The 27,276-nt window shown below is 45.2% G+C and overlaps 1 protein-coding gene across 1 annotated transcript in view; it reads right to left on the bottom strand.

The window, feature by feature from the left end:
• The window catches only part of NOSTRIN (nitric oxide synthase trafficking), a 71,766-nt gene extending 44,748 nt beyond the window's left edge, over positions 1–27,018 (bottom strand). The window contains exons 1-3 of the mRNA XM_040357814.1: positions 26,768–27,018; positions 20,734–20,819; positions 18,775–18,858 (exon numbers count right to left, since the gene is read on the bottom strand). Of these exons, the coding sequence (XP_040213748.1) occupies positions 18,775–18,858; positions 20,734–20,819; positions 26,768–26,818 (221 nt within the window). The 5' untranslated portion in view covers positions 26,819–27,018. The remainder of the gene's footprint in view (positions 1–18,774; positions 18,859–20,733; positions 20,820–26,767) is intronic.
• Positions 27,019–27,276: the final 258 nt, after the last annotated feature.

Here is a 27,276-nt window from a genome sequence, read left to right as displayed (position 1 = left end):
ATGACGTCCTTGCGACGTCATTTGGAGCAATGCACCCTGGGATATTTTCCAGACGGCGCATGCGCAGTACGTTCGGCGCGGGAACGCGCTTAATTTAAATGCTCCACGCCCCCTACCCGGCTAATTTGAATTAGGCGGGCTTGCGCCGGGTGATTTACGCCACGCCGCCGCAACTTTACAGGCAAGTTCTTTGTAAATAAAGAATTGTGGCGGCGCAACGTAAATCAGATACGTTACACCCGCCGAGTTTTACGCCATTCTACGAGAATCTGGGCCAAAGTCTTTTTCAGACGAATCTGCCTTTTAATCTTATCACTAATCTTATCTAAAGGCTAATCAATTACATAACTGTATGCTTGTCCTGCTTAACGAAGGAATAAACAGTCATCAAGGATTATGTGACAAGGATTTAAAGCGGTTCTCCACCCTAAAGTGAAGTCCCGCTGATCGGAACCCTCCCCCCCTCCGGTGTCACATTTGACACCTTTCAGGGGGGAGGGGGGTGCAGATACCTGTCTAAAGACAGGTATTTGTCTAAAGACAGGTATTTGCACCCACTTCCGGCCCGGCATTCGGGCAAAAGACAGGCATTGCGTCACATCCCGTCGCCCCCCCCGTTGTGTGCTGGGAACACTCGGCTCCTAGCACACAGCGGGAGCCAATCGGCGGGTGCGGCGCGACTCGCGCATGCGCCGTAGGGAACTGGGCAGTGAAGCCGCAGCGCTTCACTTCCTGGTTCCCTCAGCGTGGATGGCGGGGGGAGCAGCAGGGTGACGAGCGATCGCTCGTCCTCTGCTGCGGACGGCGCTGGACTCCAGGACAGGTAAGTGTCCTAATATTAAAAGTCAGCAGCTGCAGTATTTGTAGCTGCTGGCTTTTAATATTTTTTTGGGGTGGAACATCCGCTTTAAGCCAGGTATACATGAAACAAAATGTGTCCAGCTCATGCAGAGACTGGCTGAATTTCTATCTATGTATTGGCTGGTACACAAGTCGATCTATTAATTAACTTCTATATAACAGGTCTGTCCGGTTTTTCCCGAACAATCATCAGTGGCGCCAGCTATAGCTGGAAACAATGACCTGTACTATGCTGTAAATATAGAGCAGGAGATCACTGCACCCAATTGTAATAACTGCTGCCACCCTGCTGCTTCTCTGCCTAAAGTCAAGTGTTCTGGCACCTGGGGCATTCAGACATTACAGGGCCCTGTCTGAAATTCTGGGACTGTCCTGCAAAATTTGGGACCCTTGGCAACTAAAATCCAAAGTGTATATAAAGAAAAACTTTTTCTAAAGGTTTTAGATTTAGAGTAGGAATGGATTAAAACATTTGTGTAAATAATAATAATATGAATACAGTAATTTGTAATTATATATCAGACAGGAGGCTTCATATCTTGCATTAAACTTTCTTTTTAATGCTCATAGCAGAACCATAAAACACTTATTTCTTTAATACAGAGAAAAAATCTTCATAGGACTACAATACCCAGCAGCCCCTGGGGTCCCTCCCCCCTGACACAGTCTCTATATAAAGGGCTGTCTGGGTCTACTCCTCCTCTTTCTTTCTGCTCATGGCAAGATAAGTACATCGTTGTTGTTTTATTTTTCTGAATGTTTATCTATATTATTATTATTATTATTGTGTCTTAGGAAAATTTTCTGGCTGGACTATCGCGCTGGCGCTGTTAGTCCAGCTCCCTTATCACACATTCTCTCTCTGTTCTTTGGTGTTCCCTGTCAGGCGCCATTCTTCTCCCTCTCCCTCTCGCCGCAATTCGCGGGCTTTGGTTTGTGGAGGGGCGCGGCCGAGAGACGCTGCTCCTCGGCACGCCTCCCTCCATTAGGCGTCCTATCAGACGTACGGCCGTAATCTCGCGAGATTACGGCCGTAGGAACGAGACGCGCTTCCCTGCAACTCCGTTCACCTCAGCAACGGTCGGAAGGAGCAGGAGCGCGCTGCTACTACTGCCCAAGTTTTTCTCCCTCGGCTGCCGCAATCTCGGACCCAAGACCTCTAACACGGTCAGGTACCAGGGCAGGTTGGCAGATTGGGGGATCCTATCACCCGGACAGGGCAGTTCTCATTCTTTACTGCTGCAGTGACATTACTGCTGCAGTCTGCAGTCCCTTAACTTTTACTATACACAGAACTGTCACTAGAGTTTTTTGTCAGTGATTTATCCCTGGCAAATAATTCCTATTAGGTCATTGAATAATTCAGATACTCTATACATAATGGCTTCAGAGGGTAATGGCTCGGCCCTGGGCAATGAGGTAGTGGAAATGGATGCATCGCATCTATTATCCACGAACTTGATTCAGGAGCTCATTGCCAAATCCATTCAAGCTGCTTTGTCGGCCAATACAAATGGATCAACCTCAGTCCCATCCACTTCGGGGTACCCCCCGACTAAGGGTAAGGTGGCCCAAAAGCTCAAGCACTTGTCAGTGCAATTCGACTCCCCGGCAGGGGAAGTTTACAATGTGCCCCAAGCAGGATCCAATTCGACCTGCCACACCCCGCACAATTCAGACCACATCCGACCCTTGGGCCCCAAGGAGATAAGCAAAGGGCATAGATCCGCTAGGCGGATTAAACCAGACTCATATGACACATCCAATGACGAGTCTGAAGTGTCTGACGGAGCCGATTCCTCTGACTCACTCATAGACGACGAGGAGGATGCGGGGCTTACGGCGATCCACCATGACGCCAATGATGAGATGTCACAAAATGCCATTGTAGACTCTCAAGGGCAGGCATTATTCAACCCGGACGAGATTTCTCACCCGCGTTCGGGGGATTGGGCTCCACTTCCCCATGTGGCGCAATATTTGGAATTATGGACCAGACGGTCCTTGGATAGGGTGAACCGCAATAAACTGCGGTCAGAATGCCCCAGACCACATGTGGCAAACAAAGTGGCTATCACCCCCGAGATAGATCCGGTCTTGCTCAAATATTTGACAAGATCCGGAAAATATGCGAAGAAAGGGATTGAGAGGTCCTTTAAGATTATCCAGGACCGTATACTGGATATCCTGGGTCCCCTCACTAAAATTCTAAATTTGGGGGAACAGGCGGCCTCATCAGCCCAACCTGTAGATTTAACACAGCTTAGGGGCTGGGCCCAGCGCGCTATATGCCTGCTGGGCACCGCTAATACAACTTGCTCGGTGGAGCGCCGCCGTTCCATCCTGATGAAGTTGGACCCACAACTCAGCCACCTGGCAGAAAATGAACCGGGACCTTCTGCAGGGGGTCTTCTCTTCGGAGATGACCTCATTAAAAATATAAACAAATTTGTGAGCCTATTTTCAAGCCTGGACAAGGCACAATCATCATTGAGAAAATCCCAACCCGGCCGGGTTTTTGGGAAGGCCGGTAGAGGCAGAGGGCGATCTACCGGCCGCACGGCTCAGTACAGGCCCTACTCAAGACCACCCAATCAGCAGTACACTCCTGCTCCACAGCCGTACACCTTGCCGATGGCTCAACCCGCACCCTTTTTCCCCCCACGGGGACGCCCCTGGAGGGGACGCGGAGGACGTGGATTTCCAAGATCTAGGCCACCGACCGGTGAGTTTAATTCCTTCTTTCATTCCACACACACAGGTGGGGGGCAGACTGAAGTATTTTTCCCACGCCTGGTCCAAAATCTCGACGGATACTTGGATCCTCTCTACGGTAACGGGTTATCGGATAGAGTTTTTATCTCTCCCGACATTAAACGTAATGCCCCAACCTATCCATTTTTCGGCCCAAAACTTAGAACTGATAGACGAGGAGATCAGAGAGCTCCTGTCCAAGGGGGCGGTTCAGGAGGTGGACCCCCTCTCCCCCGGTTTCATCAGCAACATCTTCCTGGTGAAGAAGAAAGACGGCGGCCATCGCCCCGTCATAAATCTCAGAGACCTCAACCAACATGTGGCATACCGCCATTTCAAGATGGAGGGTATCCACCTGTTACGCGATCTCCTGTGGCCAGGAGACTGGTTGATAAAAATAGATTTGAAAGACGCGTACCTCACGGTTCCTATGCACGGCGAATCTCAATCATTCCTAAAATTTCTGTGGCGGGACCGGATGTGGCAGTTCACCTGCCTCCCATTCGGCTTGTCATCAGCCCCATGGTGTTTCACCAAACTCCTCAAACCGGTAATAGCCGCTCTGAGGAGCAGAGGTGTGCGCCTAATAATCTACCTGGACGACATGTTGATCATGGCTCGATCCAGAACGCTAGCCTATCTACACAGCCAATGGGCGGTGTCCCTGTTGGAGGAACTCGGTTTCCTCATCAACTTCAAGAAATCAGTCCTGGAACCATCGCAAGAGATGGAATTCCTGGGGTTTCTGGTGGACACCAAACAAGCCCTTCTCCTGTTACCGAAAGCGAAACTGGCTCTGATTCGCAAAGAAATCAGGGCCACGTTGCGCAAAGGTCGGGTCTCCCTTCGTTTGCTGGCTCGCATAGTAGGCCTCCTATCGGCCTCTATCCAGGCCATTTTCCCGGCACCTTTACACTATCGTGCTTTACAAAGGCTAAAAACTCTACACTTACAACAAGGGCTACGATACGCGGACGAAATCCCGTTAAGCCCGGATGCCATAGAGGAATTACAATGGTGGCTTCGCCACGCCATCGAGTGGAACGGCAGGACTATTTTCAACTCCTACCCGGAGGTGATCATAGAATCAGACGCGAGTCGCCAGGGCTGGGGTGCCCGGTGCGGCCAGATCACCACCGGAGGGAAATGGTCCGTGGAGGAAACACAACTCCACATCAATGCCTTGGAACTTTTGGCAGCATACTTCGCGGTCAAAAGTTTTCTCCCTCATACTTCCAACAAATGCGTACTCTTACGCATGGACAATATTGCAGCAGTGCAATATGTCAATCGCTTGGGAGGCACAAAATCCAAAATCCTGGCGGATATTGCATCCGACTTTTGGCAGTTCTGCCTCTCCATCAATACCACCCCTATGGCAGAATACCTGCCCGGGATCTCCAACACCGTTGCAGACTGGAATTCACGCTACCTTACGGACTCCAGCGACTGGACGTTGGATCGTGCGGTTTTCCGGACACTGCAGTCTCTGTGGGGCCCTCTGCAGACGGACCTCTTTGCCTCTCGCCTCAACCGGCAACTACCCCGCTTTTACAGCTGGAGACCGGACCCAGAGGCATTGGCAACCGATGCGTTCCGACAACTTTGGACGCGGGGGACACACTATGCGTTTCCCCCGTTCAACATGCTCACCAGAACGCTTCTTCAGGTAGCGACCCAGGTGGCGACGGTTGTGCTGATCACACCATGGTGGCCGACGCAACCGTGGTTTCCCCTCCTTCTAGGGATGTCGATCGACTTTCCCCGATTACTCCCGTTCACACCTCATCTCCTTTCGAACGAAACCTTAGGCTGTCATCCTCTGTTGAGAGACGGCAACCTTACCCTTCTAGCGTGGTTGATCTCAGGTTCGGAATCCCTGATAACACATTTTCACAGTCAGCTAGAGACCTCCTCGCCTTGGCCTGGGCCCCAGGGACTAGGTCGGCGTACAGATCGGCCTGGACCCTGTGGGTGCGTTGGTGTGATCAACGGCAAATTGATGCCGTTCATGCACCTGTACCAGATATAGTGAATTATTTAGCAGACGCGTATGAAGCGGGCAAGGCTTATAGCTCACTGAACGTTTACAGATCTGCCATCTCGGCCTACCACTGCCAGGTGGAAGCTGCACCGGTGGGTAAACACCCGCTGATCTGCAGACTTCTACGGGGGGTAAAATATAACCGACCCCCCCGACCTAGATATCAATCCACATGGGATGTCTCCCAGGTGCTGCGGCTCTTCACATCTTGGGGGGAAAATGATACCCTCTCATTGAAGAACCTCTCTATCAAGCTTTCTACCCTTTTATGCCTTATATCCATAAAACGGGTCTCAGATGTTAGGGCATTGGACATCTCCCGGCGTCAATTTTCGCCGGAGGGTGTACGGTTCTCTGTGGTTCGCCGTACGAAAACAGGGATCCATACAGTGTTTTACCCCTTCTTCCCGGATCACCCACACATCTGCGTGGTTCGGTGTTTGCAGCAATATGAATCTCGAACTGCGAACCTAAGGTCACCAAACCTGAATCAGCTTCTGGTTTCATATGTGAAACCACATCTCCCAGTTTCTCCGGCTTCACTGGCCAGGTGGGTGAGATCGGCCATGGATATGGCCGGAATCGACACCTCGCTTTTCGGAGCTCACTCCACCAGGGGTGCCATGGCTACCAAAGTAGTCACTTCGGGGGGTTCCCTCTCGGACCTCCTACTAGCGGCGGACTGGTCATCAGAAACGACGTTTAGACAGTATTATTTCAGACCTTCTAACCATGTCTCTTCCTCAATACTTTAGTTATATTGCATGTATTAGATGTTGGTGATTAGCTTTAAACATGCAAGATATGAAGCCTCCTGTCTGATATATAATTCGGGATTTTCCTAGTTATCATGACGGAAAATCTGAGTTATATGATGACAGGAGGCGAGTATCTTCCCACCCTTCCCACCCTATCATAATATGTTTTCTCTTTCAGGCTACTGATGGGTGGAGTCAACGCCTGTGCGGACGCTAGGACAACACTCCGAAGTTCATGTATGACGGTTTTCTATTTTTTGTTCCAGTTGAACACAGTTCAGACCGCATATCCATCACCCAGGTGATGTTCGCTACTACGGCCCGGTTGGCCCTGTTTTCCAAAGTCGATGGAGCTTCCTCGATACCAACTGAACGAGATCCACAAGGATAGACTTACGTGATGTTCCGTGACTACCCAGGATCGCATAAAGAAAGAGGAGGAGTAGACCCAGACAGCCCTTTATATAGAGACTGTGTCAGGGGGGAGGGACCCCAGGGGCTGCTGGGTATTGTAGTCCTATGAAGATTTTTTCTCTGTATTAAAGAAATAAGTGTTTTATGGTTCTGCTATGAGCATTAAAAAGAAAGTTTAATGCAAGATACTCGCCTCCTGTCATCATATAACTCAGATTTTCCGTCATGATAACTAGGAAAATCCCGAATTACAGTAAAAACTTTGGATTGCGAGTAATGCGGTTAATGAGCTTTTTGCAATACAAGCATTTTTTTTTTTTTTTTTTAACCCTGACTCGGTTTGTGAGTGTTGTCTCCCAAAACAAGCAGGATTCAGGCCTCTTCAGTGTGCAGTACCGCATTTGGCCAGATGTGCGGGCACTGGTGACACTCGGAGCCGTTCGGAGCTGTTCGGAGCCCCTCGGATGCACTTAAGTGTTTCTAAGACTCTCCGAGGCTTTTCGAGTGCATCCGAGCTGCTCCAATCGGTCTTCCAATAATTTCCAAATCTCGCCGGCGCCCCCCACCTCTGGCCACATGCGGTACTGCATACAATAGAAGTCAATGTGGAACTAATTATCTTTGTTTCCGTTGACTTCAATGGGGAAATTCGCTTTGATATGCGAGAGCTTTGGATTACAAGCATTCTTCTCTTCTGGAACCGATTATGCTCGTAATCCAAAGTTCCACTGAATATATATGTGTGTACAAAAAAAGTTTTACCTCAACTTGTTAAGTCTGATAGGCAGCACCACCCATGCTGCTGTCAGACTTATCAAGCTGAGGTAAAATTGGCGCAGACACCAGGCAAAGATTTTCAGTCATGGTATGTCTGTGATCATCTCTGACTTCCATGTAAGCCCTTTGGTGGGCTAAAAACACAGTGGTACCATCTATTATTACCATGTGAAGAATCCTAAGTTTCATATTCTTTTCACCTAAAGAGTAACTCCACTATTGTTGGGGAAAAAAACATTCCCCTCTGGGTGTTCAATGTACATTGCTGGGATTTTAACAAACTTTGTTGCATATTCCTACTTTGTGTTGTTCTGAGAAAATCCCTGTGTGTTTGTCTGTGTCTATTTCTTAACCACTTGCTTACTGGGCACATAAACCCCCTTCGTTCCCAGGCGAAATTTCAGCTTCCGGCACTGCGTCGCTTTAACTGACAATTGCGCGGTCGTGCGACGTGGCTCCCGAACAAAATTGGCGTCCTTTTTTCCCCACAAATAGAGCTTTATTTTGGTGGTATTTGATCACCTCTGCGGTTTTTATTTTTTGCGCTATAAACAAAAAAAGAGCGACAATTTAAAAAAATATATATATTTTTTTTACTTGTTGCTATAATAAATATCCCAATTTTTTTTAAAAAAAACTATTTTTTTTCTCAGTTAAGGCCGATACGTATTTTTCAACGTATTTTTGTAAAAAAAAAAAAAAAATCGCAATAAGCGACTGGTTTGCGCAAAAGTTATAGTGCCTACGAAATGGGGGATAGATTTATGTTTTTTTTTTTTTACTAGTAATGGCGGCGATTTGCGTTTTTTTTTGTCAGGGCTGCGATATTGCGACGGACGTATCGGACACTTTTGACACAATTTTGGGACCATTCACATTTATACAGCGATCAGTGCTATAAAAATGCACTAATTACTGTATAAATGTGACTGGCAGTGAAGGGGTTAACACTAGGGGGTGAGGAAGGGGTTAAATGTATTCCCTACATAGTGTTCTTACTGTGTGGGGGGAGGGGGGTGACTGGGGGAGGTGACCGATCTGTGTCCCTATGTAAAGGGACGCAGATCGGTCTCCTCTCTCCCTGACAGCACGTGGAGCTCTGTGTTTACACACAGAGCTCCACGTCCTGCTGTGTTACCGGCTGTGTTCCCGACGATCGCGAGTGTCTGGCGGACATCGCGGCCGCCAGGCACTCGTATCGGCTCCCGAGCGATGCGCCGGGCACGATGTTTCCCCGCTGCACGCCCCCAGCGGCGCGCACAGGGAACAACAACAGCAGGACGTCTATGGACGTCCACCCGGCACTTGAGAGCCGCGCTGTGGACGTCTTTCGACCATAGAGCGGATCTCAATTGGTTAAGTGAATCTGTATAGGAGTGGTTTCCTAATTATCAATCAGCTACAGCACCTGCAGGGCTCTAATGAGGAAAACTGCAGGGCCTGCATCCCTTTAGATGTGATTTCCTATTGAGAGTATCTCACCAAAAATGAAATTGTTGTTGCAGGGGATGCCTGAAATCTGACTTGTGAAAATTACAGAACTGCAGATTGAAAAGGAAAGGTAATTTTTAATTAACAGTCAATTACAATATAAATTGTGTCACAATTGTATATGTTATATTATTATTTTTTTATTTGCTATTATTTCCCCCCACAAAAGTGGAGTAACCCTCAAGGGTAATTTCCTTTCAATTCCTGTTGGGTCTTCAGGACAGTATGTGAAGGGAAATCTCCCCAGCAGTACACAGACAGCATGAAATAACCCAATAGGGGCTTTAACCACTTTAGGACCGCTTCCTGCACATTTACGTTGGCAGAATGGCACGGCTGGGCACATGTACGTACAGGTACGTCCTGTACTAGCACCCAGCCGTGCTCCCGTGACCCGCTCCGTGATCGGGACCGCGAGACCCGCGGACCCGATCGCCGATGGAGTTCCGCGATCGGTCCCCGGAGCTGAAGAACGGGGACAGCTGTGTGTAAACACAGCTTCCCCGTTCTTCACTGTGGCGGCAGGATCGATCGTGTCATCTCTTTTATAGGGGGACACAATCGATGACGTCACACCTACAGCCACACCCCCCTACAGTTGTAAACACACTTGAGGTCACACATAACCCCATCAGCGCCCCCTTGTGGTTAACTCCCAAACTGCAATTGTCATTTTCACAATAAACAATGCATTTTAAATGTATTTTTTGCTGTGAAAATGACAATGGTCCCAAAAATTGGCCGAAGTGTCCGCCATAATGTCGCAGTCACGAAAAAAATCGCTGATCGCAGCCATTAGTAGTAAAAAAATTTTTTTTTTATAAAAATGCAATAAAACTATCCCCTATTTTGTAAACGCTATAAATTTTGCGCAAACCAACCGATAAACGCTTATTGCGATTTTTTTTTACCAAAAATAGGTAGAAGAATACGTATCGGCCTAAACTCAGGACATTTATATATATATATATATATATATATATATATATATATATATATATATATATATATTTTTTTTTGGGGGGGGGGATATTTATTATAGCAAAAAGTAAAAAATGTTGCATTTTTTTCAAAATTGTTGCTCTATTTTTGTTTATAGCGCAAAAAATAAAAACCGCAGAGGTGATCAAATACCACCAAAAGAAAGCTCTATTCGTGGGAAAAAAAGGACGCCAATTTTGTTTGGGAGCCACGTCGCACGACCGCGCAATTGTTAGTTAAAGCGATGCAGTGCCGAATCACAAAAAGGGGCCTAGTCCTTTAGCTGCATTTTGGTCCCGGTCTTTAGTGGTTAAACCTTCCATACTCAATCCAAAGCTATAAAAATGTGTCTCTAAACAATACGGAAGTATATAGCATTAGAGTAAACCAAATTAGAAAATCAAAGTACAGTCTGTCACGTTATAAATATTAATGTAAACAAAAAAAATGATTGCGCAGGTATACAGACTAAATATAAAAGTGCAAGTTGCAACAACGACCAATCGTGATAAACTTGAAACAATAGAAAATGTTGCCGCGCTAAACATAGATATTGAATAAACAATATGTCCATAAATGTGTCCTTTATGTGTCCATAAAGTGTGAACAACTTGTGCTGTTCTAAATAATGCAAATTAATTCCTTGATGAACATCCAGTTACAATGAGTATAATTGATGTGCGTTTTGATCACCCAAGTGCACCTCCACCGATATTGATATAAAATGCCTCCTTACCAGAGGTCTAGACACCAAATTATAACAGTCTAGACAGCAGTGATATGCAGGTATAGAAGATCAAATTCATATTAAAAGAAATCAGGGCAAAACACAGGAATCCGGTGAAAACAAGCATTAATAGATCCAAGAGATCCTAGAAGTCGACCGACCAGTATACAGGATTGGTGTGTGCGTGGAACCTCACGGACATGGACTCCAGCCAACATGTTTCGTTAGAATTAACGTCCCCAGCCCAGAGGACGGTAATTCTAATGAAACGCGTTGGGTGGAGTCAATGTCCATGAGGTACCATGGACGCCAATCCTGTATACTGGTGGAGGTTCATTTGGGTGATCAACACGCACATGAATTATACTCATTGTTACTGGATGTTCATCAAGGAATCCATCTGCACTAGTTAGAACAGCGCCAGTTGTTCACACTTTATGGACACTTGTTTATTCAATATCTATGTTTAGCGCTGCAATTTTTTTGTTACAAATAATAATGGTAGGTGGTGTTACTATTTGTAGACTATCAGCACTGAAGACACACATATCAAAGTCTAGGTATAAGATAGGGATCCTCAGCTCTGAATCACAACTGACTAATGCTGACCAACTGAATAATGCTCCACCACGTACCATGTAATGGTATCAAAGTGCAGCATGCTGTGACTGTCCCCATAGAAGCATACAGGATAGAAAACAAACACAGCTAACCTTTGACTTTTTAAAGGGATTTTCTTATTTGCTCATTTAATCCTGCCTCAGACATTTGAAGAATAAAAGATTCAAGTTTTTGCAGGTTTGCATTTCTATCATTCACCCTAAAAAATTATGTTTTTTTTTTTATGTCATTAAAAACGATCGTGTGTGGGCTTCAGAGCATTTTTCGGGTTCTGAAAAACGCCCAAAAAATAATTTGAACATGCTTATTTTTTTTCACGACGTTTTTAACGTTGTCGTTTTTCGGGTTGTAAAAAATGGTCGCGTGTGGGCTTTAACGACGTGAAAAATACGCGCATGCTCAGAAGCAAGTTATGAGAAGGGAGCGCTCGTTCTGGTAAAACTACCGTTCGTAATGGAGTAAGCACATTCATTACGCTGTAACAGACAGAAAAGCGTGAATCGTCTTTTACTAACACAAAATTAGCTAAAGCAGCCCAAAGGGTGGCGTCATCCACATGGAACTTCCCCTTTATAGTGCCGTCGTACGTGTTGTACGTCACCGCGCTTTGCTAGAGCATTTTTTTTTTTCATGATCGTGTGTAGGCAAGACCGTTTTAATGATCAGGTTGAAAAAAACTTTGTTTTTTTACAACCTGAAAATAATTCGAACCTGTTGCTTTTCCCCATATAGACAAAGCACATGTTTACTTTAAAGCCCAGCTGATCTTTTTTTTTTAAATCAGTTAAATACACTCTAAGTGCATCAGAATAAAGCCTGAGCTCTGCATCAATTGAACTCGTTATTTCTATCAAAGTATATACATTGACATCACTGATGTAGACCCCAGATGTATGGGACTTCTAGTGGCAGGATGGGTTAGCATTTTTCCCAGGCCTGAGTCCATGACTAGTGGACTGCAATTTAAAGGAGTTGTAAAGGAAAACTTTTTTTTTGTTGCTGAAATTACTGTTTACAGGGTATAGAGACATAATAGTTAACTGATTCCTTTTAAAAATGATTAAAAATAGATAAAAATCAATCATATAATGTACCTACAGTTTTAGTTTCGTTTTTGCATGCTGTTTCCTGCTTCTGTGATGTACAGAGACACAGAGCCAATACAGGGCAGTGATGGTTTGTAAAACGAAACGGATTGGTGCTGTGGGGTTTTAGACACACAGTAATCACACCTCCTTGATTAGTGACCACAGTGAGAAAGCTCCCAGTACTGTGGTTATCAGGAAACAGACAACCAGGAAGTGTGGAGATCAGAGAAGAATTACAGCAACTTGAGATCAAAAACGAACAATGAGGACATGAAAACAGCACTGCATTAAGGTAAATGAAGCTATTAAGATAAAAAATAATTCCTTTACAAACCCTTTAATGGGCGTTATTAACTTTATTGTTTTTTTCAGGATTTTTTTGCTCCAAACTCACAGAGAGACAGAATTGGGGCTCCAGATACTCATGGCAACTCCATATAGACTCCAAATCCATTTCCAGCTTGTAGCGTCCTTCCAACCGTCCAGAGCAGTACAGTGCATTACAGGCCTCTCGACGAGAGTCCTGATCCATGACCATCCAGAGCAGAGCACTGTGAGTGTGTACATTACAGGCCTTCTCTCAGACCACCGTCCAGAGTACTTGTGTGCATAACAGGCCTCCTCCTACCACCGGCATCCAGAGCACTGTGCATTACAGGCCTCTCCTCAGACCACCATCCAGCACTCTGCAGCATTACAGGCCCCTCAGACCACCATCCCAGAACACTTGCATTACAGGCCTCCCCTCAGACCACCATCCAGCACTGTGCAGCGTTACAGGCCTCTCATACCACCGTCCAGAGCACTGTGCAGCGTTACAGGCCTCTCATACCACCGTCCAGAGCACTGTGCAGCGTTACAGGCCTCTCATACCACCGTCCAGAGCACTGTGCAGCATTACAGGCCCGCTCAGACCATCTAGAGAGGCTATATCTGTATCTGTGAGTTTGTCCAAACCTTAAAGGAGTTGTAAAGGAAAAAAATGTTTTGCCTAAAATTAATGTCTGCAAGGTAGACAGACAGAATAGTGTAATGATTCTGTTAAAAAACGAGTAAATACCTATTAAATTCCTTCATCTATATCACCTCCGGTGTTCTAGTTTCAGTTATCTCATTCACTTCCTGGTTTGCGGTGCTCGTTCATGTAAGAACTACAGGCCAGATTCACAGTGGAGATACGACGGCATATCTGCTGATACGCCGTTGTATCTCTGTTTCTATCTATGCGACTGATTCATAGAATCAGTTACGCATAGATAGCCAGAAGATCCAACAGGTGTAATTGTTTTACACTGTCGGATCTTAGGATGCAATACCGCGGCCGCCGCTGGGGGGAGTTTGCGTCGTAAACCAGCGTCGGGTATGCAAATTAGGAGTTACGGCGATTCACGACGGATTTTCGCGTTCGCTACGTCGCCGCTAGTCTAGTTTCCCGTCGCAAAGTTAGTCGTCGTTTTAGGTGCCCTAACTTTAGTCAGCAAGCGTATTGCTGTCTAAAGTATGGCCGTCGCTCCCACGTCGAAATTTAAAAATCAACTTCGTTTGCGTAAGCCGTCCGGGAATACGGAATTACGCTACGCGCTTCGCCGTTTGAAAAAATTACGTCACGGCGCGCAATGCACGATGGGAGTTCAGAAATGGAGCATGCGTGGTAGGTCCGGCGCGGGAGCGCGACTAATTTAAATGGCACACTGCGTCGGCCAGGCGTACGTTCGTGAATAGGCGTATCTAGCTGATTTACATATTCTAGGCGTAAATTAGCGTACACGCCCCTAGCGGCCAGCGTAAATATGCAGTTAAGATACGACAGCGTAGGAGACTTACGCCGGTCGTATCTTAGCAATATTTAAGCGTATCTCAGTTTGAGAATACGCTTATATATACGACGGCGGGGATTCGGACTTACGACGGCGTATATCTACTGATACGCCCGTTGTAAGTCTTTATGAATCTACCCCACAGTGTTCATGGACATGCCACTCCCTGCTTCTCCATCTCTTCCAGTATCTACAGAAGCTTTCAAGGACACAACACAAATTCTGAATCTTTAATGTGATTAATCAGTAATTAATCAATGTGTTAGCTAGGAGTGACTTTTTTAAAGCTTCTGAGCAACTCAAGCTGTTCTAGTGTTCTAGTTAACATTTATAAATGGTCCTCCTGTGGTATATAGTTCATCAATCATATGTTTTGCTATAGCGTAGTTTAACTAACAAGACATATATCACATTGTACACATTGGTATGGATTGAGAACAAGATTATATAAACTGGAATTCCTCTATAAAACACAAGCTGTCAAAGTATGCTGGGAATCGAAGTCACAATACTACTGGCTCCTATATGAAGAAGCATGATTTGTATTTTAAACAACCGCTACCCTAGACAGCGCCTGTGAACAGATATATAAACAGTAATGGAGTGTGAGTGCAAGAAAATGTCTTTATGCTCATAGCAACCAAAATGCTAATAAAGCTCTCCTAAATACGCATAACAAGGCGGCGTGTGATGAACATGAGTTCAGGAAACTGACATGGCAGCAACTGTCAGACCGCAGAAGACCTACTAAAGCCAACCATAGATGCAGGGCTGGGGCAAGGGGTGGGCAGGAGGAACAGGTGCCCTGGGCACAGCAGAGCAAGTAGGGTAGAGAATGGATACAGGACAGTAAAACCCCATTTTACAGCATGCATTAACAGTGGGGGAGGGGTGCAGTTCCGCATACTTGCCCTGGACACTAGACAAACCGGTCCTAGTAGTAGCATAGCATAGACAGTAGCATAGATGGTTCAAATCTCATCCGGTTCAGCAGAAACCGGCCAAGACTCTAACCACGTACAGAATGTGCAGGCTGAGTGTACCCAAGTTGATTGATCGATGAACTTGGGTACAACAGGCCTGTCAGATTTTTCATGCAATTATTGCCAGCCACTATAACAGCTGGAAATAATCACAGCCCCCACTGCCGGGAGAACACAATGGCTCTGCGGGAGGAATTCCCCCGCCAACACTGACTGCATGGATAGGGGAATTGACCCATGGTCAAAGGAAAGAAAGTTGATTATATAGCAGGGATATGCAATTAGCGGACCTCCTGATGTTGCAAAACTACAAATCCTATCATGCCTCTGGGTGTCATGCTCGTGCCTGTCAGAGCCTTGCTATGCCTCATGGGATTTGTAGTTCTGCAACAGCTGGAGGTCCGCTAATTGCATATCCCCGTTATATAGAAACAAAGTACCCCCTAAAGGGCTGGGACTTTTGAGGCAACTTGATATATGATTAAAAAATGTTAAACTTTAACAAATTTTATTGAATTGTTATTAAAAAGCCAATAAGTGCATACATCACCGTAATTGACTAATGATTAAAATAAGAAACAATACAGTTGAAATGATATAAAGACGTAGATCTACGTTTTTATACCATAGAAACTGTATTGTTTCTTATTTTAATCATTAGTCAATTATGGGGATGTATGCACTTATTGGCTTTTTATTAACAATTCAATCAAATTTGTTAAAGTTTTAAATTTTTAAATCATATATCAAGTTGCCTCAAAAGTCCCAACCCTTTGGGTGGTTCTTTGTTTCTTTATAATCATCTTGTTATCGGGATGTTGGCAACAATTCGGCCCTTTTCGGTGAAACCCTTCTACAAATTATAAGGAAAGAAAGTTGCACCGTCTATGGCCGGCTCTTAACTCTTAGCATCCTCATACAAACCAAGCAAAGCTAAAAATGGGGAAAATATTAATATTTCTCAGGTACACCTTCACATTCATAATAATTTAGGCATAAATATTCAGATTTATGCATTTGATCAATTGTTGTATATGTTGTATATAATTTTTGTATATCATACGTTAGCTGCTGCCTGTAGTCTTTTGTTGTGGCAGCGCGGTTTTTCTGTTTTCCAATTTGATCAATTGTGTCTGGTTCTCTTTAATATCAATTAAATAATAATTTAGAAAAGCAATAACATCTCTGTGTAAAATCATGTATTATTTTGGGGGGTACATATGGGTTTACCGTCAGTGAGCTGCAAGAAATTGATAATCTGCTGCATTTCTGTGCGATTCCCCTTCCTTTGCATGTCTTAGGGCCCTTTCACACTGATGTCAAAACGCACTGCACCCTCAGCACACCAGTGTGAAGATTTCCATAGGATTTAAATGAGATATTTTTATTGCATTTTTTTTTGTGCTTTTAAGCAGTGCAGGAAGTGCAGGAAAAGCTGATCAGTGTGAGAGGACCATAGGCCATATAAAAATAGAAGAATCCTGCATCCCCTGCTTCCCTGCCATGTATATTTCTCATTTAGCCACTAGATCGTGCTCTGTATATAGTAAATACACAGGGGCAGATTCACGTACCTCCGCGCATCTTTACGCCAGGCGCAGCGTATCGAAGATACACTACTCCGCCGTAACTTTTTTTTTTTCGAATCCTCAAAGAATTTGCGCCGTAAGTTACGGCGGCGTAGTGTATCTTTGGCGGCATAAGGGCGCGGAATTCAAATGGATATAATGGGGGCGTGTTTTATGTAAATACGTCATGACCCGACGTAAACAACATTTTTTTTAACGGCGCATGCGCCGTCCGTGGGGGTATCCCAGTGCGCATGCTCGAAATTAAACCGGAACAAGCCAATGCTTCCGACGGTGACGTCATTCTACGCAAATCCCTATTCGCGAACGACTTACGCAAAACGACGTAAAAAAAATCTAATTTCGACGCGGGAACGACGGCCATACTTAACATTGAGTACGCCACCATAAAGCAGCTTTAACTATACGCCGGAGAAAGCAGGAACGCAAACGACGTAAAAAAATGCGCCGGCCGGACGTACGTTCGTGGGTCGGCGTAACTAGCTAATTTGCATACTCGACGCGGAATCCGACGGAAACGCCACCTAGCGTCCGGCGGAAAAAATGCACCTAAGATCCGACGGCGTACTAAGACGTACGCCTGTCGGATCGATCCCAGATGCCGTTGTATCTTGTTATGTAGATACAAAACAAAGATACGACGCGGGAACTTTAAAATTACGCGTAATTCTTTTGTGGATCTGCCCCACAATCTGCAGCACGAACTAGAAAATATCACATTTTGGAGATGCAGGACTGCTGGGACCTGTGTAGGTAGCTCCTTCCCTACCCAGAAAAACACAATGAAGCAATGCCAACAACTAATTATCCTGATAGTTGGGTTTGTCAGGGAAACTCATGTGTAGCGTGTACAGCATGGTCACACATGTATATGGGCTTTTTTGGGTAAATCGGGTGTTCTTCTCTTAATTTGTGAAAACAAACTGATACCTATACAGCAGGGGTGTCAAACTCAATTTCATTTTAGGCCTGCATCAGCATTATGATTGTTCTCAAAAGGGCTGGTTGAACCTGTAAGATTAGATGTCCAGCACATCCCCTCCCCTTACATTAGGGTGACCAGACATCCCCAGTTTCAGGAGACAGTCCCCGGATTGAGGACACTGTCCCCGTACCAAGTCTGTCCCCGGTTTTGTCCCCAGATTGGATTTAATAGGGGGCAGGCAATTTCAAAGACAATCAGTGCAGAATTAAAATAAAAAAAATTGAATTACACCCCCCCCCCCCCGCGCTCCGCCGTGCCTACTATCATAGGGGGGTTGTATTTTTCCCATTATCTGTGCCCCTTTCTGATGATCATGTGCTGGTCGGAGCGGAGGGAATATTTCTTCAGTTTGGGGCGCATGCCCATTCAGCCTCGCTCGCATGTTCTTCTGCCTTGCTCAAATCCTGGCCAGCCACCTGCTTATCTCCTTGCCTTCCCTGGCAGAGTGATCTTCCTCCGCTTCCCATCCAGTAGTAGCCGGGGCCCGAAGAGTAAGACTTGAGAGGCTGTGAGGCGGGCGTTGACGGGCAGAGAGTCGCTGATTGTTGCCATTACTAGTAAAGAAAAAATATGTCCCCGGATTTCATTTAAAAAATCTGGTCACCTTACCTTACATAAGATGTCAAGAGCCACCCCACCATCAGAAGTTGAGCACCCCACTCTCCCTTACATCACAGTGCACCCTCCTTTTCTTATGCTGCTGCTGGGAAGAAGCTAGATGCATTGCTTTAAAGCAGAAAGTAGGGGTCTGGAGGAGGACCAGAGGAGGCTGGAGCTCTTCTGCAGCTGCAGGAGAGGTGTGAGGGCCACATGAAATGGCCTGGAGGGCCGGATTCGGCCCGCGGGCCTTATGTTTGACACCTGTGCTATACAGAATCACTTACTTTTTGTTTATACCATCCAGGGCTTTTGTGAGTTTGCTGGAAACCTTTTCAAGTCCTTTAGAGTAATTTAACTCCAGGGAAGCTCTGTAAAATGAAATGTAAGAGGCTTTTTAAAGGGTAATATATTTAAATTGTATATCAGCAAAAATAAAAACATGCCATACATCTCTGCAATAAACACACATATTACCACAATTTATCTCTTTCAAGATCCTGCAAATACAGAAAAATATAGAAAATATCTGTTGATTTGCCAAAAATGCACTCGGCTCAGGTCTTTACCCCTTACCACCCGGCATCTCTTTTAAAAGGTTCTGAATGTTTGGGGAGCAGAAAGGATTGGTGATCATGTGACCACCGTGATTGGTTGTCACAGTCATCACTAATCAGGAGTCAGTCTATCAGTCTACTAATCTTTATTGGGACAGAGAGCTTAATCTCTGTGCCAGGAGCGCTCAGCGAGCACGATTTAAGAGCAGAAACATCGGCTGCCCGTGACGCATATGTGTGGCACGGGGGCGAAAGAACCACCACACATACAACAGGTTAAAATGACAAAAAGGAATGAAATAAAAGAAGATCACTGTTAGGCCCCGCTCACACCTCCATGAGTCTACCCAGCGATCCCAAAATGCTCTGCAAAACTGACAAATCACACCATGCTTCTCTAGGTGCCATTCATTTTCAATGGCACCTAAACACAGGTGGAATCCTGGCGCGATTGGCACTCGATAAATTGTGCTGCAATCGCAGCAAAGCGTATCGAGCAGCGAGGTCTCCCATAAGTTTGGCCCCCCTCCTCCTCCCCCGCTGCTGGGCCATTCACAAAGTGAAGCGCGCCTCGCACATGCGCTGTAGGGAACCAGCTGTGAAACCGCAAGGCTTCACTACCAGTTTCCCTTATAAGGAATGGCGGCGGCAGCACCTGAGAGCTGATTAAAAAATAGACTGGGGTGCCGACATCGCAGGATCCCTGGACAGGTAAGTATCCTAATATTAAAAGTCAGCAGCTACAATATTTGTAGTTGCTGACTTTACATTTTTTGGGCAACAAGCTTTGCGCAATGCAGTTTGTCGCGATTTATCGAGAAAATGAACGGCACCAGAACAAGTGTGGTGCGATTTGTCAGTTTTGAAGAGCGTCTTGGGACCACTGACAGAATTGCCCAGCTGTGAACGGGGCCTTAGCGCTGAGGTGTGAATGACAAAACGCTGCCCGTGTCTGCCGCAATTGTCATGCGATAAATTGTGCTGCAATGATGGCAACCCGCATTGCGGGACGCATGTCGCCCAAAAGTAGTTCCTGAACTTTTTTTTGGGCAACATGTGTCTCGCGATGTGGGTTGCTGCGATTGCAGCGTGTTTTATTGTGCGACAATCGGGGCCGATCCCCACCGCTATTTGAGGTATCATTCAAATTAATGGCATCTCGAATATGAGTCCCGCTTCTTGTCATTCCCACCTTGGCGCTGTCAAATTGCAAGCAGATCCGCTGCAAATCTGCCCGCGATTCAAAACACTGTAGTTTGAATGCGCTCTTATGCCCCGTACACACGATCGGATTTTCCTGTCGGAAGAACCTTGTATGGTTTTTCCGACGGAATTCCACTCAAGCTTGGCTTGCCGGTCACACACTCTGAACTTACGACCGTCAAGAACGCAGTGACGTACAACACCACAACGAGCAGAGAAAATTAAGTTCAATGTCAAATTGTTTCCGAGCATGCGTCGGAATTGCCACAGACGTTCGGAATTTTTTCCGTTGGAAAAATAGAGAACCTGCTTTCAGCAAAAGTCTGATGGAGCATACACACGATCAGAATTTACGCTGAAAAGCTCACATCGGACTTTTGCTGGTGGAAATTCTGACCGTGTGTACCAGGATTTAGAGTTTACATACACTTTCAGTAAACTCATTTTTGTGAGCCTTATTATAAAGAATAACAAGTGTGTACCTACCTTTGTTGTAGAACAGACATAAGAGTCTTGCAAAAGTTTTCTCCATTTTTAGAAATGTTCTTGAGGTCTTGATATACTTTTTCATACTGGCAAAGACAAATAAATCTTTTGAGCAAAATCTAATTTGGGAACAGCAGCAGTGAAATTGCAGAGTACTTAGTCACGATGTTTTATCAATGGGTGCTGGATCCATTTAACTGACAAAGAATGCAAATCAGAAGACAAAAAAAATCATTATTTTCCTCAAAATTCTACAAACAATACCCCATAATGACAATGTGAAAGAAGTTTGGTTGCAAATGTATTATATATAAAAAACCAAAAAAATTCCATGTACAAAAGTAACCCCAGCCTTTGCTCAATACTTTGTTGAAGCACCTTTGGCACCAATTACAGCCTCAAGTTTTTTTGAGTATGATGCTACAAGCTTGGCACACCTATTTTTGGGTAGTTTCTCCCATTCTTCTTTGCAGGACCTGTCAAGCTCCATCATGTTGGATGGGGAGCATCTGTCCACAGCCATTTACAGATCTCCCCAGAGATGTTCAATCGGGTTCAAGTCTAGGCTCTGGCTGGGCCTCTCAAGGACATTCACAGAGTTGTCCCGTAGCCACTCCTTTGTTATCTTGGATGTATGCTTAGGGTCATTAGCCTGTCGCACTCTGGAGCAAGTGTTCATCAAGAAGGTCTCTGTATATTGCTGCATTTTTCTTTTCCTCACTCCTGACTAGTCTCCCAGTTCCTGCCACTGAAAAACGTCCCCACACCATGATGCTGCCACCACCATGCTTCACTGTAGGGACGGTATTGGCCAGGTGATGAGTGGTGACTGCTTTCCTCCAGACATGATGCTTGCCATTGAGGCCAAATAGTTCAATCTTTATTTCATCAGACCAGAGACTTTTGTTTCTCATGGTCTGAGAGTCCTTCAGGTGCCTTTTGGCAAACTCCAGGCAAGCTATCATGTGCCTTTTACTAAGGAGTGGCTTCCGTCTGGCTACTTTACCATACAGGCCTGATTGGTGAAGATGATTGGTCTTCTGGAAAGTTTTCCTCTCTCCACAGAGAAACACTGGAGCTCTGTCAGAGTGACCATTGGGTTCTTGGTCACCTCCCTAACTAAGGCCCTTCTCCCCCGATCGCTCAGTTTCGCCGGGTGGCTCGCTCTAGGGAGAGTCCTGGTGGTTCCAAACTTCTTCCATTTATGGATGATGGAGGCCACTGTGCTCATTTGGAAATTTTTATGTACCCTTCCCCAGATCTGTGCCTCAATCCAATCCTGTCTCGGAGGTCTACAGACAATTCATCTGACTTTTTAGCTTGGTTTGTGCTCTGACATGCACTTTTAACTGTGGGACCTTATATAGACAGGTGTGTTTCTTTCCAAATCATGTCCTATCAACTTAATTTACCACAGATGGACTCCAATCAAGTTGTAGAAACCTGAGCCCAATTTTGAGTGTCATGGCTAAGGCTGAGAAAACATATGTACATGAAGCAGAGCAAATCCTGTGCGTTTTCTGCACCGCATTAAAATCGCACAGCGTCCATGTGATCTACTGCGGGTGTCAATGTTAAATGAACAACACCCCGAAACAGCTTGCAAAACGCAGTGCGATTGACAGAATTGAATCACATGGGTGCGAACACCCATCCGATGCAATTCAGGTGCAGCAAAAAATAAATAAAATGGGTCCTGCACTATTTTGGTGCCGATGCGATCTGAGCCATACAAAATGAATGCCTCAAATCGCACTGCACAGACATCACATGTGCTGTGGGAAAAAATAACATCTCATGAATAACAGGGCTGTAGGAAATAATAAGACATGCTCTACCTGGGCTGCCTGCTGCCCACAATAAAGGTGGAGAGCATAGCACGATGCATGTAGCGTGACGCCGGCTACATGCTTGTGGGCGTAGTCAAAAAAAGTGGGCTTGGTCTAAAGTATAGCTTCACAGTGTATGGCTTGTAGCGAGCCCCTTAACATTGCTATGGTTTGGACAAAATAGGGCCTGGGCACACACTGAAGAGATTGTGGCAACAACATTTAACCTCAGCATTGGCGTCAGTGCCAGCAATGATAACTCTCTGCAAGTGTAAGGGGCCAGCAATTTTAATGTCAAGCAATAACCTACAGTAGGTGTCAGGGCCAGCAATAACACCCAGCAGGTGACAGGCTCATAAATTATAATCCCCAACAATAAATCCCAGCATGTGTCAGAGCAACCCATTACATACAGCACAAAAAGCAAGATAACAACCTGCAGCACAATAATAACTCCTAGCACAGCAATAACTCACACCACAAGAAAGAACCCTGAACAAATGCTTTGCTATGTGTAGCAAGATCCCAGGCCTCCTTTAGTCTAATGAGAATCTCCAGAGCCAAGAGCTGCTGACATCCTTCCATATAGAGTGGGTTGTAAGGCATAGAGGGTGTAGTGTAAGGTAGATTCATGGGCGCCAGACACTTCTTGAATTCAAAGAGATTTAATTTCTCTTGAACAGAACTGTGGGAGAGAGGGTTTAGGGCCAGGACACCCTTTCGTAGTTGCAATGGTAATTGGCAGACTCCGACACTTCTACAGGTAGACAGCCATGCAGGCAAAGACATCCAGCAAGACACCACATCTGCATGTGTAGGAATGCTGTCTCCTATGGCAACAGTCTTAGAACAGTTCCAAACACAAGTTGTAATGAACTCCTTCACTCTCTCTAAAATCACGTTGTGTAGGTTCTCAACCCACTGAGCTTCCAGTCTCTCTCACTAGACTTGGTGATTCACTGCCACTGAATCCCTTTAGCTCTTCCAATCTTCACTTAAGAAACTTCCTGGAGCCCTGGAGCATCAACCCCACTTATCTGCTGGGTCCCTAGCTTGGCACTCCAGATATTTCTCAAGCTTTACCCCACTGACCTGCTCGGTCCCTGGCTTGACACACAAGGCTGCTCTGCAAGCATCACCTCTGTTGGCTGGGTCCCTGGCTTGACATCTGCTGAAGTTTCCCGATTTTCCACCGTCCTCGGTTGGTGAGAATACTGCTCTGGTACTTGCTTCAGATACTCATTGTGGTCCCTGGTAAAAAGGTGGTTGGTCTCTTAGTGGTGACAGCATCCCCTCTACCTCTGACCACGACAGGTTCTCCGGCTGGCAGAACAGTCACTTCTGGTTGGACTGCAAGCCTCAGTCCCAACCCTACCCTGCTCTCTTGCTTCTGGATAGACCCTCAGACAGTCTAGCATCTAGATGTGCCCGGAATAGGCCCATACTCCGGCCTAGCAGCCTGGGCAGTACAGCACACGTCCACCCAGACAGCCGTCCAGGTGGCACAGAACCCTGATCACCTGACTCCATCTAAATATATAGGTTCTCCCAGCAGACCAAGGGATTTAAGAAAACCGCTGCCCATTGGCTGAGATACCTCATATACTCCTATAGCAAGTAATTTGCTATGATGGGCACTCGGCAGGGGACCTGAGAAGAGCAGGATTAGGGCTGTTTTGTGCAAAACCACTGCACAGAGCAGGTAAGTATAACATGTATGATTTTTAAATATGGGTTTACAATCACTTTAAGTAGTGGATGTGGATGGATTATTTTTGGAGAATGCAGATATTGTTTAGTGTAATTTTTGTTTCAAATCCCTCCCCTGAAGAGACCAACTCGGGGGGGATTGATCAGGTTATTTAGGGGTACTTCTAAGGCCTCGTACAGACGGCCTCGTGTATCCTTAGCTTGCGTCGAATCACTTTGACGTCATGCGCGAGTTCTCGGGCCTCAGTATGACTCATCGGACATGTCCGGCGGACATGGTTCCAGCGGACATGTTTCTTAGCATGCTAAGAAACATTTGTCCGCTGGAAACCTGTTCGGCCGTCGGCCGGAAAATTGTCCGGTCGGCCCTACACACGACCGAACATGTCCGCGGAAACTGGTCCGCCGGACCAGTTTCAGCGGACATGTTCGGTCGTGTATACGAGGCCTAAGATGCAATAACAGTAATTTTTATTGTCAGATTGTTCATTAACACTCATCAAATGCTATTTACTTCCCACCCAATGTGTAGTAATTTTTGATGGAGTGATCTGCGGATTTTTCCTGGGTCACTAACTCACAAAGTATTTTCAGTGGTAGGTCAGCATCAGAGCAGGTCAGTTAGCATTTTCAATGGAGGTCAGTAAAGGTTAACCCGACTCGACGTGAATCCTCTCAAGCCTGCCTTGCATACACACGATCGTGATAAAAAATGCTTGAGCAAAGCGCGGTGACGTACAACACGTACGACGGCACTATAAAGGGGAAGTTCCTTTTGAATGGCGCCACCCTTTGGGGTGATTATGCAAATTTTCCTTCTCATGACATGCTTCTGCACATGCGTGTTTTTTTCCCAGTTGTTAAAGCCTACACAGGACTATTTTTCACTACGAGAAAAACGTTGACGTGAAAAACGTAGAGAAAAAATAGAGCACGTTCTAAATTTTTTATGCCCATTTTTCTCATTGAGAAAAATGCTCTGGAGCCTACACATGATCGTTTTTAACCACTTAACCCCCGGACCATATTGCTGGTCAAAGACCAGAGTACTTTTTGCAATTCGGCCCTGCGTCGCTTTAACTGACAATTGCGCGGTCGTGCAACGTGGTTTCCAAACAAAATTGGCGTCCTTTTTTTCCACAAATAGAGCTTTCTTTTGGTGGTATTTGATCACCTCTGTGGTTTTTAGTTTTTGCGCTATAAACAAAAATAGAGCGAAAATTTTGAAAAAAAATTAATATTTTTTACTTTTTGCTGTAATAAATATCCCAAAAAAATATATAAAAAAACTATTTTTTTCCTCAGTTTAGGCCGATACGTATTCTTCTACATATTTTTCGTAAAAAAATATCGCAATAAGCGTTTATTGATTGGTTTGCGCAAAAGTTATAGCGTTTACAAAATAGGGGGTATTTTTATGGCATTTTTATTAATATTTTTTTTTACTAGTAATGGCGACGATCAGCGATTTTTTTCGGTACTGCGACATTATAGCGGACACTTCGGATACTTTTGACACATTTTTGGGACCATTGGCATTTTTATAGCGATCAGTGCTATAAAAATGCATTGGATTACTATAAAAATGCCACTGGCAGTGAAAGGGTTGACACTAGGGGGCAGGGAAGGGGTTAAGTATGTCCCTGGGTGTGTTCATACTGTGGGGGTGGTGGCCTCACTAGGGGAAATCACTGATCTTCTGTTCATACATTGTATGAACAGAAGATCAGCATTTTCCCCCCCTGACAGGACCGGGAGCTGTGTGTTTACACACACAGCTCCCGGTCCCCGCTCTGTAACGAGCGATCGCGTGTGCCCGGCGGCGATCGCGCGTGCCCCTAGTTGTCTGTGAGAGAGCCGACGTAGAGCTACGGGCTCTCGCGCAGGAGAGCCAACCTGCCGCCGTAGAATGACATCGGCAGGTCGACAAGTAGTCAATGACCAATTTTACAAAATGGCATTTTTCTCGTCATGAAAAACGGTCGTGTGTACACGGCATAAGTGTGGCAGAGCTATGCTCGCCCCTTTAAGGCACTCCGTCTTTGAAGTGAAAAAAAAATGCATCCTGTTTGAGATATTCCAAAGCTGAGATAATGTTATTAAAGCTTATTTAAGCAGACCTGTCATGCTTCATATAAACTACAATTCTTCTCTTTACATAATTGAAGCTGAAAATCATGAATTTAAACCCGAGTTGAATGTATGGATTGTGACATATTTGAGCAACATAATTAACTTTCAAGAGTTAATTATTTTCTGTAAATCTCTGGGTCTCAATTATGCATAGTATGTGGAGTACTCTAATAATTAAAATCATCAATAATCACTGATAATGAACATGAATATTGGCATAAGACAGATTATTTTAATCAAGAGCAGCACAACAAAGAAAATATACTATTTAATACATGGCCGTTATAGCAAAGTAAACACATTTCTGCCCCTTTTGCCTTTCCTACTGGAAAAATAAAATAAAAAAGCATTTGTCTACTTACTACAGATCCTGCAAGTGGATCCCTAGCTTTGAAACGATTTAGCTGATCCATGATGCCAGACTGCTAGGGAGAGGCCAGGAAGGAGCAGTTGTTTCTTGGAGGTATTACATATTGGTCACGTGGCTACAGAAACTTCAATAATTGCAGCAAAGAGGTATAATAAAAAATATTTCAGCAAATAAGCAGTCGCCTTACAACAGCCATACTGGGATGTGATAGGTGTTCTTTATCACTCGCTGTCAGGCAGCTGGGCTTTGGGATAAGTAATGTGTGCTTTGTAAAGTAAAGAGTAACTTATTATAAACTAACTGTAATGGAGCCAACTCATAGATGGACTTTAGTCCTCTTCTACCTGATAAAGTATATGGCTCATCTTAAGGTGACATTCCACCCCTTCAAATGTTTTCAACAATAAATACGCTATTCACCCGGAAAGCTGTCTTTTATTTTGATTCTGCAATCATTGATAGACATTTCCACTTGCGTCTTGTATGCCTGTATCATAAGTG

This window comes from Rana temporaria, chromosome 6 (genome assembly GCF_905171775.1).
Source record: "Rana temporaria chromosome 6, aRanTem1.1, whole genome shotgun sequence".
NCBI classification, from domain to species: domain Eukaryota; kingdom Metazoa; phylum Chordata; class Amphibia; order Anura; family Ranidae; genus Rana; species Rana temporaria.
This window is presented reverse-complemented; position numbering and strand designations above follow the sequence as displayed.